General features: G+C 35.3%; 1 protein-coding gene across 1 annotated transcript in view; it reads left to right on the forward strand.

Annotated features, from left to right (window-relative positions):
• DOK6 (docking protein 6) overlaps positions 1 to 19763 on the forward strand; it is a 237024-nt gene that overhangs the window by 87878 nt on the left and 129383 nt on the right. Inside the window, exon 3 of the mRNA XM_070420446.1 lies at positions 4885 to 4999. Coding sequence (XP_070276547.1) covers positions 4885 to 4999 — 115 coding nt within the window. The remainder of the gene's footprint in view (positions 1 to 4884; positions 5000 to 19763) is intronic.

Below are 19763 nucleotides of genomic sequence, written 5' to 3' on the forward strand. Positions count from 1 at the left end.
GGTTTGAGAGGATTTACTCCAATTTTGAACAAAGTGGGTAAAAAAAAAAGTTGATCCATGCAGCAAATGCCATTGTTATCTTAAAATAACAATGGCACCCCAATCTTTAGCAACCACCACCTTGCTCAGTCAGCAACAATCAACATCAAGGCAAGACCATTCACCCTGTGGGTCACGACCCCTTTGGGGGTCGAACGACCCTTTCACAGGGGTCACCTAAGACCATCCTGCATATCAGATATTTACATTACGATTCATAACAGTAGCAAAATTACAGTTATGAAGTAGCAACGAAAATAATTTTATGGTTGGGGGTCACAACATGAGGAACTGTATTTAAAGGGCCAGAAGGTTGAGAACCACTGCACCAGCAGAAAGATAATCTCTCACAGAAGGTTCAGATGATGGTTAGTATTTTTTAGCAATAAAGTATTTTAATTAAAGTATGTGCATTTTTAAGGCATAATATTGCATACATCTCTTTAGGGTAAACATAACTTGAAGGAAAAAATGTGTGACTCCCTTTATGGAGATAGTCTCATTATTGTGGTGATCTGAAATGGAACCTGAAGTATCTCCAAAGAATGTCTCAACAGGTCTTCTCCCTCTATGCTTCTTCAGCTCTGTTTTAAACTCTATCATAGGGTTTATCACTGTGATTTATACATTATGAAATCCTATGGAAAAAAGGTTATGTGTTTATGTGTTTTCATCTTTGAACAATTTGACTTTCACACCATGAATTCCTTAGAGATTGCTCCTTGAAAAAAAATTTAAATTGCACCAGTTAGCAAAGTCATTACCTAGGTATATTTATATTTTGGTTTTAATTGTATCAATTCAATAGACCTCAGTAATTGTCAATTATGGTATTTCTTGACTTAGATATAAACAACCTGAATCATTTTCAACTAATGTTTCCTTCATTTAAATTCTGTTAATTTTATATTTATTTAAAGTATTTATTTTAATGCTTTTAATAAACTTTAATTAATATTTTGTGCCTTTATAACCATGTGAAAAGTCAACATTTCAGAAGTACATATTACATTATTAAATAATACACTAATTGACATATATATTGAAAAACTATAGGTTTCATAGTCTTGGTAAATAATGGTAATGATTTTTATGTCACATTGACTGGTTTTAGACTAATAACATTTTTATTTGAAAACATAAAGAAACATCATTTTAAAAGTTGTCCTCATCTATGAAAATAATTTCCTTCTGGATGATAAATCTATATAGTACTGAGAGTAAAAGGTGAGGATAGGAGATCAAAATATATAAGATTTTGACCTCGATTGGTATGATTCAAAATGTTTTTTTAAGTATATGTTGAATTGAAGAGGGACAGTTCCAAAGATATATAAAGTCCTTAGAGAACCTTCTGGTATGATTTTAAAACATTTTATAATATAGTGTAACACTTGAACTTCCTAACCAAGACAGGTGAGAAGTAGAATTTTATGCTCCTTATGAGCACGATTTCCTGACATCTCTTTAACATGTCTTAGGGCACACTGAAGTGGATGGCATCACACTAATGATCATCAACAGAAAGCTTAGCACTGTTCTGGAAACCAGTGTAACAATGTGTGCTTGAAGAGGTTGTCTGCATTTCTAAATGTAAATTTTACAGAAGAGCAAACACTTTGTTTGAACTACATCATCTGTCAGATTGCCCAAGGCTCAGAAGTTAGAGAAGCTCTAGTGCTGGCTGCATATGGATAAGCTACCTATTAGTTTGTTTTCTTTGTTTTTAGTAGGAGAAAACAAAAAGATGGAATCCATAATATATGTTCTAATATTTTTTATATTGTAAATAAAGATGCTTGAAAAAGGCCCTCGAGCAGAATAAATGTGTTTATATTCTTTTGTACAACTAGATATGACATACAATGTATCTTATATAGCAGTGGATCACTTTTATACTCTCCTGACATAAATTCTTAAGGAACACAAAATCTTCACTGCTTTTAGACTCTACTTAATTTTGGTAAGATCCTTTGTTTAATTAAAATTAATAACACTTAAAAATAATATCTTTTTCAAATATAGCTTCAATTTACTATGTTAGAACAAAATTTGGCTTAAACGTTGAGTCAATTATCAAATCATTTAAAAATTCAGGAGTTTAACTTTATTTGAGAACATGCTTTAATGTACTATAAATATAATACTCTATGTGAGTCATTGTTCCAAAAAAGCATTCTCATCTTTCTCTCCAGGGTATTAATCCTCAGATATTGGTGTCTAAATTTTCTTTCCTGTAAGAGGAAGTGAATACTTTCTGATGATAGATAGATAGATAGATAGGAAATATATATATGTATATATATAATATATGTATGTAAATATACATAGTATATGTATGTAAACACACTCGTATATGTATAAATGCACATATGTATATATATGTATTTCATATATACATATGTATATTAAAGCATTCATCTTGCCATTTAATTTTGCATGTTTATATGATGAGATAATTAAAAGTAGAGAGAAAAACAAATATGAACAAAGGATATATTGAAATTAACTTTACAGCAATGTGACAAAACTGTAAATTCATTTTGAGAGAGAAAATAACTCCTCCAGACAGCCTACACAGCAACCCTGAGTAATGGGCTTATTACTTTATGAGGCTAGAAATCTAGGTCATTATAGATTTTAGAAGGAAATGTGACAATATCAAGCTCTTAAAAATGTGGCAACATAGTTATATTTTACAGATATTATTTTACATGACATGGCTCCAATTTTTGGCCATGTATTGATAATCTTAACTCTTTGTATACTACCATGTTGTAATCAACATTGGAGACATCATCTTCAATTATGGAGGACCAATATTTTTAAAATATGAAATATATCTGTACATTTTTGTGCATTCTGAACACTAGTTAGTGATTGATAGTGCTTCTAGGATGGCATTGTGAGTCATGAGTGGAATTAAGTCTTTTCCCTTCAACAAAATCCTTCCTAGGAAGGTAAAGGCTGTGTGAAAAAGTGAAAACACTGAGCAGTGATCAGGTATTTCAAAGACAAAGGAAATACCCAGGCCTGCCCACTCTAGCTATTTTCTCCCTCCTAAGGTTTGGGATGACTGAGGAACACTTGTTAAGTCCACGTTCCATAGTCACAGGCTCACTAAACACTGACACCTAATCATAGGACTGTAGAATGCTCCTCCTTCCCCACACACCTCACCACCACATTACAAAAGGCCTACTTGCAGCAATTTCTCTTACCAAGTACATCATATTTGGCTCTCAAGAAAAAAATGACAAGGCATACCAAAAGACGAAAAACACATTTTGAAGAGACAGAACAAGCCTCAGAACTAGACATGGCCGGGATATTGGAATTATCAGACCAGGAATTTAGAGCAACTATGATTAATATGCTAAAGGCTCCAACAGATAAAATAGATAGCATATAAGAGCAGGTGGGCAGTTTTAGAAGAGAGATGAAAATCACAAGAAAAAGCCAAAAAGAAAAAAAGATAAAAAAACAATGTATCAAAAATGAAGAATTCCTTTTATGAACTTATAAGTACACCAGACATGGTTGAAGAAAGAATCTATGAGCTTGAAGACATCTCAATAGCAATCTCCAAAACTAAAGACAAAAAACAAACAAACAGAATATCCAAGGATTATGGGACAACTATAAGAGGTGTGATCCATGCCTAATGGGAATACCAGAAGGAGAAATGGTAACAGAAGAAATATTTGAAATATTAATGATTGATAGTTTCCCCAAATTAATGTCAGACACAAAATTACAGATTCAGGAAGCCCAATGAACACCAAGCAGGATAAATGTCAATAATAATAATAATAATAATAACAACAACAACTACTATACCTAGGCATATATATCATTTTATAGCTATAGAAAATAAAGTTGAAGAAAAAAATTCCTGAAAGAAGCCAGAGAGGAAAAAATATCTTACCTATAAAGGAACAAAGAGAATTACATCCATTTTCTCCTCAGAAATCATTCAAGAAAGAAGAAGGTTGAAAGAAATATTTACTATTATGAGAAAGGAAAACCCTCCAACCTAAAATTCTGTACCCTACAAAATTATCATTCAACAGGGAAGCAAATTTAAGACTTTATCAGACAAGTAAAAGTGAGATAATTTGTTGCCACTATACCTGGCTTGCAAGAAATGTTAAAAGAGCTTTTTTTTTGTTAGGAGGAAAATAATGCAGGTTAGGCTATTAGACCTATATAAACAAAGGAAAAGCATCAAAAAAAGTGAAGGTAAAATTGAACACAATGTGCATTTTTCTCAGAATTACATCCGTTGCTTATGTTGACACCAAAATTTCAATGATTTTGTCTGCCAGTCAACAGGTGTCAGTTGCCTTCTGACAATAGTCCTACCAGCAACTTGCATGATGAGTGGGAGAGAGGTGAGATATTAAATCCAATCAATATTTAACAAAAAATTAGTGTGAATCTCCTTGTGCTACAACTGCTATTGTTTGCAGAAGATACCACATATTAATTTAATTTTTTTCATCACCATTTACCCCCCTTCTACCCTCTTCCACCTCCACTCACCCACCTCCCCCCAACAATCACCACACTGCAGAGGATACAATTTTAATAAAAGCACAGAGTCCTAACTTTCACGGAGCTATTCAGCTATATAATTTTAGACTGTATCAAAATTCATCTAACAATGGCCAAAATTGAGGACATAATAGAAGACCTTTTGCTCTGTTCTGTATTGTTTTGGCTGCAGTTAATTAGAAAGGAGTACAGCTATCCACAGGAAAGGGGGGTAAGAGATCATTTTGTTTAAGCACACTGGTATACAGCCTATACTGTACACGAAGTTAAAAATATTTCTCTTTCAAGGTAACGGAACTGCACAACATCAAAAATATAACCCGACTGCCTCGAGAGACAAAGAAGCATGCGGTGGCAATTATCTTTCATGATGAAACCTCCAAGACATTTGCCTGCGAGTCAGGTAAGCAATTACAGACCCATCGGCAGCTTGAGGAAACTGAGCTGCTTCTGAGGCCCAGATGGATTAAGATACATCGATGAATAGGGTGGCTTATTGTGATGAGAATGCATCCCAGAAGATTTTAGTAAGAAGCTCGGCATAGTGATTCTTACAGGCGTTTTTGGTGATTCTTTGTTATCTGTCTGTGTCTGGATTTTGCTCCAAGGTGGTCGGAGTACTCTTAAGGTTTCCATCCAAGCTTGGAGAATTAAGTAAACAGTGCCTGGGAGATGATGTCGTTAGGGCAAGGTTATGACTTGTATTCTGGTTCTTGCCGGTGGCAGCTGCAGGCATTTGGTATGGCCATAATCATGCTGCTTTGCAGAAAGTGTGCCGTGGCTCGGCCTGTCCCGGCCCCTTCAAGGTAGAATTTCGAGCAATTGGTTGCTTTCATGGATTCCTACTGTACAAGTAAATATCTTTCAGGTTGAATTTGAGCATCCCAATTCATAAAGTTTCGAGACAGAGGCAGTTTCTACTTTCAACTTGCAGTATTTTTCATTTCGCAATTCCTGTGCTATGTAATATATTAGTTGTCTTGTTATCATTCTTTAAAGATTTTGCATAATGAAATGGTGCATTCATTTTATAATGGATAGGAGCAAAAAGCAGTCAGACTTTGAAAAATATAAATTTAAAATAATAGCTAAGTGTTTAGGAGAAACTTTATTGAGTACTTCAAAAAAATAAACCCTGCCCTAGCCAATTTTGCTCAGTGGGTAGAGCGCAGCCTGTGGACTGAAGGGTCCCAGGTTTGATTCCTGTCAAAAGCACGTGCCCAGGTTGTGGGCTCGATCCTCAGTAGAGAGCATGCAGGAGGCAGCCAATCACTGATTCTCATCATTGATGTTTCTTTCTCTCTCACTCCCTCTCCCTTCCTCTCTGAAATCAATAAAAATATATTTTAAAAATGTAAAATAAATAAAAAACAAACTTTTTATGTATAGTTAAAGTTTATAGGAATAAATAATACCAAGTTATGTTATTCTAAAACCAATAATGTCACTTTGCCTAGATCAAATGGTTCACACCTCCTCACCTGCATGTATTTCAATTTTACTGAACAATTAGCATTTATCAAAGTGTTATGCTTTCCTTGAATGCCTTATTCCTTCCACTATACTTTTCTTCACTCGTCATCTGACTTCATTTTATAATTTAAAATAGACTTTTGGAATTGCACAGAAGTCTGCTTAACTGGTCATAGAAATCCCCAATCTGTACTAGAACCTGTCCCAACCTTACCAAGATCATATCTTAATATCCACATGTATTTGTGCCTCCTTAAAACTATCTTCAAACTGTCTATAACCACCTCACTTTTTCTGAGTTCTGAAATCATGTCTCATATTAAAACCAATGACAATCAGAAAACTGGTTTTCCAAAAAAGATACAGAATAATTTTCACCACTGGTGATATGTCTCAAGCTTCAATTTTCAGTACTGTTTTCCATTTTTGAAATGGTACTGAGCCCTGTTGTGGAGACATAGGCCACACTGGAGTAGATTATTTCAGATAAGAACGATATTGAATTATGGTCTGACATAATCCAGAAATACAGGCTGAGTTGTAACCCACAAGTCTGAAGTTGAAACCTTTTTAAAATTTATTTATTTTATTTTTTGGCAGCAGTGGTAGTTTCATGGTTCATGTAAGACTTTTTGAGAAATGAAGGGCTCTTTGTTCAAAGAGAATGGCCTTAATTTCCAAGATAAGAATTTCTGAAGAGTGAGGCTAAAGTTAGATCCGAATATAAATACAGAAGAATGCTGGTTTAAATTATGATTTACGTGAAAGTATTATTTCTTTGGTTAAAACCACACTTTATGTGCAGCTATAACAGTGTGCTTGAAGCTAGTGACAAATTATGTTTAAGAAACAATGGCATGATTTTTAAAAAAGTCTTCATGGCACATGCCAGTGGAATAAAAGAAAGGACTTGGAACACAAAAAGGAATTTGAATATCTTTTTCTTGCAAATTATAAAACTCAGACTATAAAGCAGTCAGGGATGTCAAAATAGCAAGAAGATTCAAGCCCAGATTAGATGGAGTTCTGGCATTTATTTCTAATGCAAACACAGGTAAAAGTGTAGCCTCCTAATGGCTCGTGGGAATGGGAGTTGTTTCAATTATTTTTGCCAAGAAAACTGGCAACTATTATGAAATTAATATGCATACCCTTGACCCAGTGAACCTCTTTGGAGCATATCCCATATAGAAAATTGTACCAGCACATGAGGGTGTAGGTTTACGCACATTATGTGTAACAACAACAAAATTCGAAACCAGTGAGTGTTTATAAAGGAAATAGTTGAACAAACTATGGTATATTCTTATCCTAAAATAATATGCAACCACTAAAAAGAATTCTAATTAAACCAGTTAACATGAAGACATTTCTATGAAGTTGAGTTCTTCAAATAAAACAACTAGCAATGTATATACTGAATAATCACATTTTGTAAAATAAATGAGAGAGAGAATGGGAGTGTTTTAACAAGCATTACCAAGTAAGGGAAGATGATAATGAGATGGATGGAAAATGAAGATGGGGGAAAAGACAAGCAAAATGGGAGAAGTAAAAAAATAAAATGAATAGAAGAAAATCCCAGCATATAAACTATCCTATTTACATGAGACTGTGCATACATGTGCATATAAATGTATCCAATATTTTTAGTTAGTCATCAGTGAAAAGATAATTAAAATGACAATGAGATATTAGTATGCACCTATCAGAATGACTAAAATTAAAAAAAAAAATAGTAACACCAACGAATGCTTGTGAGGTTTTGGAGAAATTGGATCACTTGTATTTTGCAGGTGGGAATGTAAAATGCTATAGCCATTCTGGAAAATGGTTGGCAGCTTCTTATAAAATTAAACATGTAATTATCACAGAATCCAACAATTGCACTCTTGGACATTTATCTCAGAAAATAATAAAACTTATGTACACACACACACACACACACACACACACACACCTACATTGTACAAAAAAGTTCACAGTAGCTTTTTTCATAATAATGCCAAATTGGAAAGAACCCTCATGTCCTTCAACTAACTGGGGTGCACTCATACCATGAAGAACTACTCAGCAATCAGAAGGAACAAACTATTGATCTATGCAGCACATGAACCTCACCCAACCATCTCCTTTCCTCCCATTTTCAGCGGAGGTTCCTCATGCTTCCTGCCCCTCATCTGAGTACTTCAGCTCTATTCTCCCACTACCTCCTGAACTTGGACTTCATGTCCCCTGTTCAAAAATCTCTCTACTCTGTCAGATATTAAGCGCAATTAAGACATGACCCTGGAGTTCCCAGCACCACAGTGCTAATAAGAACTTGTTGGCTTGATGAATTCATGAATTAGTAAAATTTATATTTAAGCTTTGTTATAGTTATATATTTATCATTCTCTTTTTACAAAGAAATAGTTGTTGTTTTTTCAAAACAAATTTTAGAGACTAATTGGGTAGCACCATGAGAAAATTTTTTTAAATTTCCAAATAATAGATTATTCTGTGTTTGTGATGGTGGGGGGTGAGAGCAAATGACCAGTGCTGCATGCACACATGTGAACGCATGTGCGTGTGTGTGATTTTGTAAGTGTGCATGCAAGCATAAATTGCCATGGCCCACCAAGTCTGTTAGAATGATTCTATGAGTACAACATAGTTGAAGCCCTGGCTGGGTAGCTCAGTTGGTTAGGGCATCGTTCAGGTATACCAAGGTTGCATATACAATAATATATGCCCTGGTCAGGGCATATGCAATAATGAACCTATGAATGCATAAGTAAGTGAAGCAACAAATTCTCTCTCTCTCTCTTTCTCTCTCCCCTGAAAAATCAATAACTAAAAATTAAAAAAATAAAACATAGTTGAATACAAGTGAGAAGTTCTGCATTTTTGGCTATTCTTTCAAAAGAGAGCCCTGGACTTTTGTTTGGATATTTGGGTTTTGGGTTTGGGTTTTTTGGGGTACTTTTTAAGTATGTTCAATCTCAAATTAATGTCTAGTAAAAGAAGGAGCCAATGGCTTAGATGTTGGAAACTCAGAGTTTGGGTAATAGAGACTTCTTACATTCATTAAGGAAAGTGAACAAAGAGCTTAAGAGTGTCTGTCTTTGTCATTATATGAAACCCAAAAACTTATCTCCAAATAAGAGGGCAAGAAGTATTTGAAATCTAAGCAACCTGGTTAATTTCCTAAAAAATTATTTGAAACATTGAATTTATTCTCTAATGTAATGAAAATATTATTATACTTTCTTCCATTTGAAATCTGTAATGGCAAAGTTATAGAATTAATAAACTCTCCACATTAAATATGAAAAATATTTGGGGAGAAACCCAAATCTTAATATACTTATACATTCATAATTATTTTTAAGTCTTGCATAAATATTGCTTTGTACCTGAAATACCTGGGTATAAGTGTATCACACTTCAGTTTATTGTTATTATATTTCATAAATTCTATATCTTCATTTCTGAGAGAACATTATTTTCTAAATAACCTCACTTCCCCATTAATTGTGTGTTAGTCAATAAGTTATTTTCTATTTTATAATATTATTACTAGTTGTTATAAGAAAGCATTTTCCCACCAGAGGATCCTCTAAGGCAGTGGTTCTCAACCTTCTGGCCCTTTAAATACAGTTCCTCATGTTGTGACCCAACCATAAAATTATTTTCGTTGCTACTTCATAACTGTAATGTTGCTACTGTTATGAATCGTAATGTAAATATCTGATATGCAGGATGGTCTTAGGCGACCCCTGTTAAAGGGTCGTTCGACCGCCAAAGGGGTCGTGACCCACAGGTTGAGAACCGCTGCTCTAAGGTTTTCTGCCTCTCAGGCTTCACATAATTTTTCCAACTACAAATAAGTCCAAAAAAGATTTAGCCAAAAATTCGTCCTGAATTCAAAATGAAAGGTAATAGGCATGCACTTAAGCCTTTACTTTAATTAGCATTTTTATTATATATGCAATTTCAAAACCTGTGTTTGTTCCCACCTGTGACATAGAACCTATAGATATTAGAAATGAACTTTCGATGCATCTTTGTTAAAGATTTAGACACTAGACAGTAATCCATTATTGATCTAATGTGAAGTACAATTACTGTCCATGAATATTATAATATATATATATATATATATATATATATATATATAATATGTGTGTGTATTGTTTCACCCAAAGTGCTTTTTATTTGATTTAAAAAAAAAACACAAAACAAAACAAAAATCCCTATTTCCTGATTAGGAAATCTTATGAACCATGTGGATTATTTAATTTTGAAAGGACTTAATTTATGCCTAAGAATGAAGGAAGGGTCCCTAATTTAAAGGTTCTATACTTCAGGTACTCACCCCAGATTATAGAACTTTTTTTTTGTGGTAATACAGCTAATTTGATAGAAGTGGGCCAGTAAAACAACGGATAGATTTGAATGATTGTTTACTTGTATAATCAAATATGACTCAGATTGTTAAAGAATAGTTTATGTAACCCAAATAACAGCTATTTTACATCCAGTACAAAGGAGGAAATCCATTGTACTGTTTTTAAGAAGCTAAATTAGGGTGTGACATTAGGTAAAATATTCACTGCTGCTGCTCAGAGTCACATGGTCTGCACATAAACATCATACTTCAGTTTCGAGTGATGTCAGTCCAGCAGTTTCGTGAGCAGTCAATTTGCTTTGGGGATAATGGGAGACGTTTCTGTTTACTGATTGTTCAGTACAAAAGACAACTCGAATTAAGTTGGAACAACTTGTCTTTCCAGCTGACTCAGTCACTGTGGAATAGTTGCTGGTTTATGACCATCTGGTTCTTAGCTATCCTGCTAAGAGATTTGGAAGAAATCATTTAAAAAAACAAAAAACAGAATCTAGTGGCCTTATGTGATCTGAAATGTGTTGGGATTTTGAAGTTATTTCTTCAGAGGAAGTAAAACACTGTATGGCAGTGACAGTGTAATGAGATTTTAAATTTTTAATGCTCTTCGCAGACACCCATTGAATAAAAATACCAAACCTTTAGGTGCATCCTCTCATGAAAAGATTAAATTAATTTGGCGAAATCTGGGCACGATTGTCAGGTTGCCATGATAAACAAATCAGAGACAGAACTGAGGGGAGCAAAATTTGATAAGACTTGATTACCTTGCGGTGTCTAGGCGCTAAAGTGCCTTGGAGGTAAGTGAGATGGTCTGGGAGATTCAGTTCCTGCTCAGGCACCCAAATTGTGGCTGAGGTGAGTTGATTCCACTTACGTTGAATGTGACTGTGCATCATCCCTAAAAGAGCTTCTTTGATTTGGGATGTTGGAAACAAAGGTTCCAATCAGGTTATATATTTTCACTGTTAGAGGAAAATATATAACCTGATTAACAATTAAATTAAGTATGTACAATTAAGTGAGACATGTATAATACTGATGTATCCTGGTTTGATCACTCATGAAAGACGGATAAACTCTAGAAATTGATGGTTTGAGAATAAAGTCTAGTTCATGGCCTGTGTCAGCACTCTGTCTTCCCATCACCCGTTCTCACCTCCAGTACGCTGCCCTTCTGGCTGGGCTGCCTCTGCGTTCTCTGCCCATCATGTCATACAATAAAGCATTGGCTAACTCTCATGCCCTTCCTCTGAGCCAACCAACTAGATCCCCCCAAATCAATCAAGCTCCAGAAAGTACTTTTAGAAGGAACTACTAGATGTGCAAGAATTTACAAAGTGTTTTTCAAGTTTTATGAACAATTAACATCCATGGATGTCAGATGGAAAATGGTTTGATAGGGAGGCGTCCTTGTCATTCCTAATTCCTGTATATTAAGAAAATGTACTTTTGCTTTACTTTCAGAATTTCCATAAAGAAATTACCTTTGATGTGTCACTCTAAAATTATACCATATGCTATTCCGTTATACAGAACTGCTGTAAGAAATCAAACCGTGCATAATTGGGTGCCAGGCTTTTTGAAATCCTAATGCAGAAATAGAGTTTGAATATTTTTATGGGGAAATAAAACTTTTATTTGAAGTGTTGAAGGAAGACAAAATTTGAGTATGTTTCTTAAGTGGCAACTCATCTCAGTAAACTAAAAAAAGTGTTTTTAATTTAAACTTTCTAAAAATGTTTTAGACAGTTACTATCCAATAGTGCAATCGGCCTCAAGACTGAATTTATTTTTTTGCCAACTTGTCCGTTACGTGTCCATATATTTGTAAAAGGTTCGCTGTAAACAGAATAGGAAGAGGTTATAGTGACAAGTCCTGCGGTAGCACAAAACAAGGTTTTGCCATAAAAAGAGATTGTAGTGGATTGAATTGTGCCCATCCCCCAAAAGAATTTACCACCCAACCTTTGTTACTTTATTTGGAAATAGGATGTTTGGAGTTTCAATCAAGTCAAGATGGAGTCATGGTTAATTAGGTTCTCCCTAAATCCATCCAATGACTAGTATCTTTATAAGAGAACAGAAAGGAAAATTTTGAACAGAGGAATGAAGGAAACAGAGGGAAGAAAGCTCTGTGAAGACAGAGGCAGAGACCGGAGAGATGGAGCTACGATCAAGGAAGCCCAGGACCGCTGACCTCCTCAGAAGCCAGGAGAGGCCTGGGCAGTTCTGGATCAGGGACTGCTGGCACCTTGATTTCCATCTCCTTGCCCTCAGAGCTGTGAGGGAATCATTTCTGCTATTTTAAACCACCCAGTTTGTGATAATTTAATTATGACAGTCCCACTACTAACACAGGGCTCTTCCAAATTAGTTTTTATTTAAAATATATCATTTGAGGAGAGCTTTGAATGAGTTTCAACAGAAAGGTGGAGAGAAAAAGGAATTCCATGTGTAAATGCAAATCAGAAATTGTGAAATTCCTTGTGTTTTTAAAGTAGTTTGGGGAGCAGGTGAAAAAATGAAAATAGCTGAGACAGGGGTTCAGGAGTTTGGACTTTGTTATGATTACACATAGGGCGAGTTCAAGTTCTTTCTTTTTAAACTACAAATTATATATTCTTTCTGACTCTAATACTAAGACTGACTTTATGTCCTGAAAGTACTTAGAAATAAGTACTAAGTAAAGTGCAACATTTAAATGCATAGGTTAGCCTACAAGAAAGAAAGGAGGTGCACAGAAAGCTAAAATGAAAGCTAAAAGTTTTCAAGAGGAATGAACTAGAGCTCAAGGGAACGGAGCTGGAGCCTGAGCTCGTCTCTGTAATGAACGTGGAATATGGGTGCATCTTCAGAGCTGTGACTGCTGGGCAGGAGACAATGCTATGGGTTCCACAAGTTGGGGAAAGAGAACTACGAGATGTCACTAAGAAATTATTAAAGAAAAATATTCACGTGCCAGCAAAGAAGAATGACTAGAGAACTTTCTCTTGTAGGCAAGGCTTCTGGAACAACCTTAATCCCACACCTGCCCACTGACGTTCTGTGCCATTAACTACCTGCATGATCCCAGATACCACAAGCCCAGGGGTTTCTCTAAACCAGCGGTTCTCAACCTGTGGGTCGCGACCCCTTTGGCGGTCGAACGACCCTTTAACAGGGGTCGCCTAAGACCATCCTGCATATCAGATATTTACATTATGATTCATAACAGTAGCAACATTACCGTTATGAAGTAGCAATGAAAATAATTTTATGGTTTGGTCACAACATGAGGAACTGTATTTAAAGGGCCAGAAGGTTGAGAACCACTGCTAAACTGACACAGAAATGACAATTCTCCTTCAGCAGCACCTGCCTCTCAGGATTCCCATGTGTACCTTCTGAAATAGGGGTTTGTTGGCAGAGATGATCAAAGTCATAAGCAAACAAGCACTAAGGGTGAAGGTGATAAAATAGACCAATTATGTACAAGGATAATTGTTGTAGTGCCTTCTATACAATAGAAAAATTAATGAGCTAAATCGTTCATTGGCTTGTCATTGATTTAAAAAACTAAATACTCTTCAGTAGTTAAAACTGATGACCGAAATTGTGTTTATCAACTTGAAAAGATGCAGATTAAGTGAAAAATGCTGTTCACAAAATATACCATAAAAGTCCAGTATTTTTAACATGCAAGCACACACACACATACATGCACGCACACACAAATATTTGTATCATAAAACAGAACACACTGAAAATTCACATCAATAACTTTGCCTTTGTGAGCAAATATCAATGAAATCCCCTTTATTTCTTCTAATTAAAAGTTACTTAATTAGCATCATTGTTTTATTATTTTATGTCATATTAAAATATACATAGATAACAATCTAAATAATAGTATTACAAACACCCTGTGAACTACCAATCACTTTAAGAATTAAATAAATCAAGTACAGTAAAAATATGAGATGAGTGCTTTTGCTACAATTATATCAGTCCCTAGAATTACATTATAATGCTTTGCATTTTTGTATTTAGTAAACATTTGTGATTCATATTTATTTCTGAAAATGATAGGGGGTGTTTTATGTAATATTGAAATTTACATAAATATATTCCATACCCCATTCTTTGGCAAGTCACCATTTTTCCTTATTGTCATATTAGTGAACTTCTACTTGTTAAACATGGTGCTAGTTCATTCACTTTATGTTGTTACAGGGTTATACCATACTGTATTTCTGATAGCTGTTATATTCTCTTTTTTTTCTGTTATATTCTTTTTAAAAGAAAAGGGAGAGGCAGAGAGAGACATTGATGGGAGAATGAAACATTGATTGGCTGCCTGCACATTCCCTATGGGGCCTAGAACCTGCAACCTGGGCATGTGTCCTGCCTTGGAATCAACTGGCAACTTTTTGGTGCATGGGACGACACCCAACCAACGGGGCCACAATGGCCAGGGCAATCAGTTATACAGTATTCTTAAAATATGTTTACTCACTCAAAGTTGGCATCCATCAGCATCCAATTACATGTTATTTTCCTGTAAACAATTAATAGAATGAACTATTTTAACAGATGTCCTGCAAAGTCATGGTCCTCTGGAGCCAGACGTCTGAGTTCAAGTCCTCAGGGATTCCTCCTCTGTAAACAGGGCCAGTAACAATTTCACTGCATGGGTTTATAATAAAAATGTAATATCAAAGGAACAAAACCCAGCATATATTACGTATTTGGCAAATGACAGTTAATAGAGGGTGGGACAAAAGTAGGTTTACAATTGTTCATATGGAAAATAATGCTAGTAATTAATAAATAATAAGAAAAGAATAATATGTGTTTTGCATATCCACAACGGTAAACCTACTTTTGCCTCACCCTGTATTATCACCATTTTTATTTCGAGTTAACTCCAGTTTGGCACATGGCAGCATTATCCTGAATAGACTTTTAAATTCATTTTTCTGTCATATGTGGGATTTCCACAACTGTATTCACAGCCAAGACAGGTCTGTGAATGTTTTATACTTTCCTAGACAGGCTCTGGCCTGAGGATATTGTCAGTGTTCATGCAAAAAGAAAAAAAAACGTCCAAGTGTTCCTGATTTTAAGCTCTAGAACAGTTCAAAAACAAATGAAATCCTAGTTTCATGTTGCTTTTGAAACCATTGTAGCAGCAGACATTTCCAAGGAGCACTCGGCAAGCTTTATGGCCACATAGGCATTCTAAGTCTACCTGAACGCATTCTGGTCATTTCCCTTTCCTGGAGCACCGTCCACATCATCCTGACCTTCAGATTCCTCTCCTCCTGAACAGGCAGCGACTGCCTGGGTTCAAAGGCTGGCTCCCCACTTTTCAGTGGTGTGTTTAGGAGCAGGTGACCTTCCTTGCAAAAACTTTGGTCTTGACATCTTTCAAAGGGTCATTAGAGAAAGTACTAAAATTGGTCATCACGTACGTGACCAGAGCTTATTCCTTTCATTTGTATACACATTCTCATTTCTAAAATTTTGTACTGATCTATCTTCTTCTTCTTCTTTTTCTTTCTTTTTTTTTTTTAAAAAAACTGTTTAGATTGTTTAGGAATGTATATATTTTCCAGTCTTGTTTTAGGAAGATTTGGCAAGTGACTATGAGGAAGTGAGGGAGCAAGTCCAGGATTGATGTGGTGTGCCTGGAAGTGGTTTTAATGGTTGACAGTAGTTTAAACTGGATAAGGACAGGAGTGAGGACTTCAAGGGATGATTAAGTTTGAATATATGGTAGAATCATATATGGTAATGGATTGGTGGTCTTGATGGAGTTCAAAGAGTGTTGGAATTAAGATACTTAATGGAGTAAACTGGAAAGACAAGAGGTGCTGGGCTGAGATTAGAATGTGGGAAAATAGTTTTAATGAAAGATGTTAACTTTGATTATTTGAAAAGTTTTCTTATGGGAAATAGTTAATTCTTCCATAACAAAGATGGTGCCTTGCACACAGTAGATTCACACACAAAACAATAGTTACTGATCATGTGTGTTGAAAGAGAGAAGATGACCTTAATGTATATTTAAAATAATATGACTGAAAGTTCATCCTAATCTACTTCTTGTGCTGGCTTCTTGGGAGGATGTAGTTTTTACAAAGAAGTACAGTAATCTAATTTTAGAATTTGTAAATACTCAAGAACAGTAACAGATTAGGCATTAATTTCCCTTTTGAGGTTTTCTATTTCAGAAGATTTAGAGACACACAATACCCACCGCTCCCGATACTATCCTAAGAAAGTCCACATAGAAAACCCCATTTCCTTTTCAAAGGCAGTCCTTTCTGCCTTTGCACCTTCTTATTAGCTTATAAGCCCCATTGCCTTATTTTTATGACTTTCTCCAGCTCTCTAAGGAGAGAAAACAGAGGCTAGAGAATTATATTTAAGTCCACAGTTTGATAACTTCTGTCTCCTGCGAATTCGAGCTTTGTATTATAGAAACCATCACAGTGACATCTGCAGGATTTATTTGTTTCGATAACTATAATTTCTTAGGCAGAATAAATCACAAAGCTGTCTCTTAGTCTGCAGCCTAAAGCATTTTCCTTCAGTGTGTCACTGAAATGCTGTGAAATAAGCGCTAGGGTTTTGTGTTTAAGTGCCCTGTTGCCACTTGCTTTAAGCTGTATTTTCCTGTCTTTAAATGCACGACTTCTAACAATATAGCCATGGTTCACTAAATTGAACTGAATTTGTTTTTAAATAGTGAGGCAGATGTCAGCAGCAAATTAGATTGAATGCAGGTCACCTCAGCCTCCTTAGATAATAGAGCTTGCAGGCATTGAGTGGAAATTATAGAATGACACCAAGAAAATTGTGATTTACAGATCTGAGCAACTGGTAGGCATAAAAAAGTATGATTATAAGTTAAGGGATACAAATGTAAAAACTTTAAAAAATAATATTGACCTTGAGACTGGAATGTGAGGAATATAAAAATTTAAGCTAGTATACCCGACTGGGAAGAGAAAAAGTAACTGTTCTTGTCCACCGCCACCTCTCCTAAATCACATGAAAGCAAAATAAACACATTTGAATTGGAATCACCATTTCCCTATTCCCGCAATACTTTGCTTAAACCAGTGGTCGGCAAACTCATTAGTCAACAGAGCCAAATATCAACAGTACAATGATTGAAATTTCTTTTGAGAGCCAAATTTTTTAAACTTAAACTATATAGGTAGGTACATTGTTATTAACTTAATTAGGGTACTCCTAAGGCTTAGGAAGAGCCACACCCAAGGGGCCAAAGAGCCACATGTGGCTTGCGAGCCGCAGTTTGCCAACCACAGGCTTAAACATTGTAATAATTATTGTGGACACTTAATACATTACATTCAGGGAAGTTTTCTTGCGAATGGAAAAGGTGGTAAAATCTACCTAACACATAACTAAGAGTAATATTCAATGTAGGTCTAAATAATTTATTGAACATCTGTGTTGTCTATTTGATACTGACTCATAATGTGCAAAGAAAAATTCTTCGTCTTCTAAGAAAATAAAGCTGTGGAAATAGGTGAATCCATGTTAGCCGCTTGTCACTCTGGGAGCCTAGGCAAAATACTAAATCCCTCTGAGGATGGGCATTACTATTTATCAAATATTATTGTGTTTTCTGCACTGTGCTCTGTACTAGGAACTCATTTAAATCTCATAATAATTCTCACAAAGCTTATAGAAGGTTAGGATTCCCATTTTAGAGGTGATGAAATGAAGATAAAGAAACAGAAAGGCTGTGATGCCCATAATTAGTAAGTGCTAGAGCCAGGATGTGAAATCAGAACCTCCACTCCTAGTTCATGTTTTCATCTACAAAAGGGAACAATGTATAGTGCTGTTAACAGTTAGACATGGTACATAGAAAGCTCTGGGCATCGAGCAAACCCATAGTGAAATGGTAACTCCCACCACTTTTTGGCTCAGATGGCCATCTCCTTCATCAATTCTTGATGCGGAATAAGGATCAAAACCATTTCAATACTTTTGGAGTCCTAATGTTGAATAAACCTGAAAATAGTTCCGAAATGAATTTGCTTTATGTATAGGCCCCTGAATTTTTTTCCCTTCCCTGAAACTATCCTCAGTTAAAGAGTTAAAGATATTCTATCATGACCACCACCAATCATTTTTTCTCTCGTGGTGCCAAAAGATTTAGTAATTTATCCTGATTTTTATTTCTACTTCCAATCAGTAGAGAAACACAGCTGCCTAATGTATTTTTAAAATATAGCAGGCTTTTGCAGCCACTTTTATAAAAAATGCTAGCAGTAAAGAAACAAGACCTTTCTTTTGAGTTGTATTCATTTGTAATCTGGAATTAGAAATGCAGGCTTTTCTGTAATTAGAGGAAGTATCCAGAGTAATCATATCTTTTTGCAAAAACTTGTTTGTTGTCACTGTTCACGAATATGGCAGCTCTCTCTTTAACCAGTGGACCATCTATGAGATCCCTAAATCACATACAATTAACCCAACAAAAGCTTAGCCAGGGACGAATTTCATGAGAGAATTACCTTCTGATTCTTTTTTTTCAATTATATTTTACACTCAGTATTATTCTGTATTAGTTTAAGGTGTACAATATAATGATTAAACAATTATATACTTTACAAAAAAGTTCCCCCTGATATTTCCAGTGCTCACCTGGCACCATACATAGTTATTAGTGTATTATTGACTATAGTCCCTGTGCTGTACTTTACATCCCCATGACTATTTTATATCTACCAATCTGTGCTTCTCAATCCCTTCACTTTTTTCATCCAGTTCCCCACCCACCCTTCCCTCTGGCAATCACCAGTCTGTCCTCTGTATCTATGAGTCTGTTTCTGTTTTATTTGTTCATTTATATTGTTCTCTAGATTCCACATACAAGTGAAATCATATGGTATTTTCTTTCTCTAACTCACTTATTTCACTTAGCATAATACCCTTTAGGTCCATATGATTCATTTTATGGGCCATATCTTCAATTTAATTAACTGATTCCTAAGTGTGTGTTTTTCCCCTTAACAATGCTATTTTCATTTGTCATTAAATTTAGAATGGCTTTAACCGGTTTAGGTCAGTGGATAGAGCATCAGCCTGCAGACTGAAAGGTCCCAGGTTCGATTCCAGTCAAGGTCATGTACCTGGGTTGCAGGCACATCTCCAGTAGGGGGTGTGCAGGAGGCAGCTGATTGATGTTTCTCTCTCATTGATGTTTCTAAATCTCTATCCCTCTCCCTTCCTCTCTGTAAAAAAAATCAATAAAATATATTTTAAAAAAAATTTA

The sequence above is a fragment of the Myotis yumanensis genome, unplaced genomic scaffold, assembly GCF_028538775.1.
Source record: "Myotis yumanensis isolate MYYU_CA2020_CCGP unplaced genomic scaffold, mMyoYum1.0.hap1 SCAF_7, whole genome shotgun sequence".
Classification (NCBI taxonomy): domain Eukaryota; kingdom Metazoa; phylum Chordata; class Mammalia; order Chiroptera; family Vespertilionidae; genus Myotis; species Myotis yumanensis.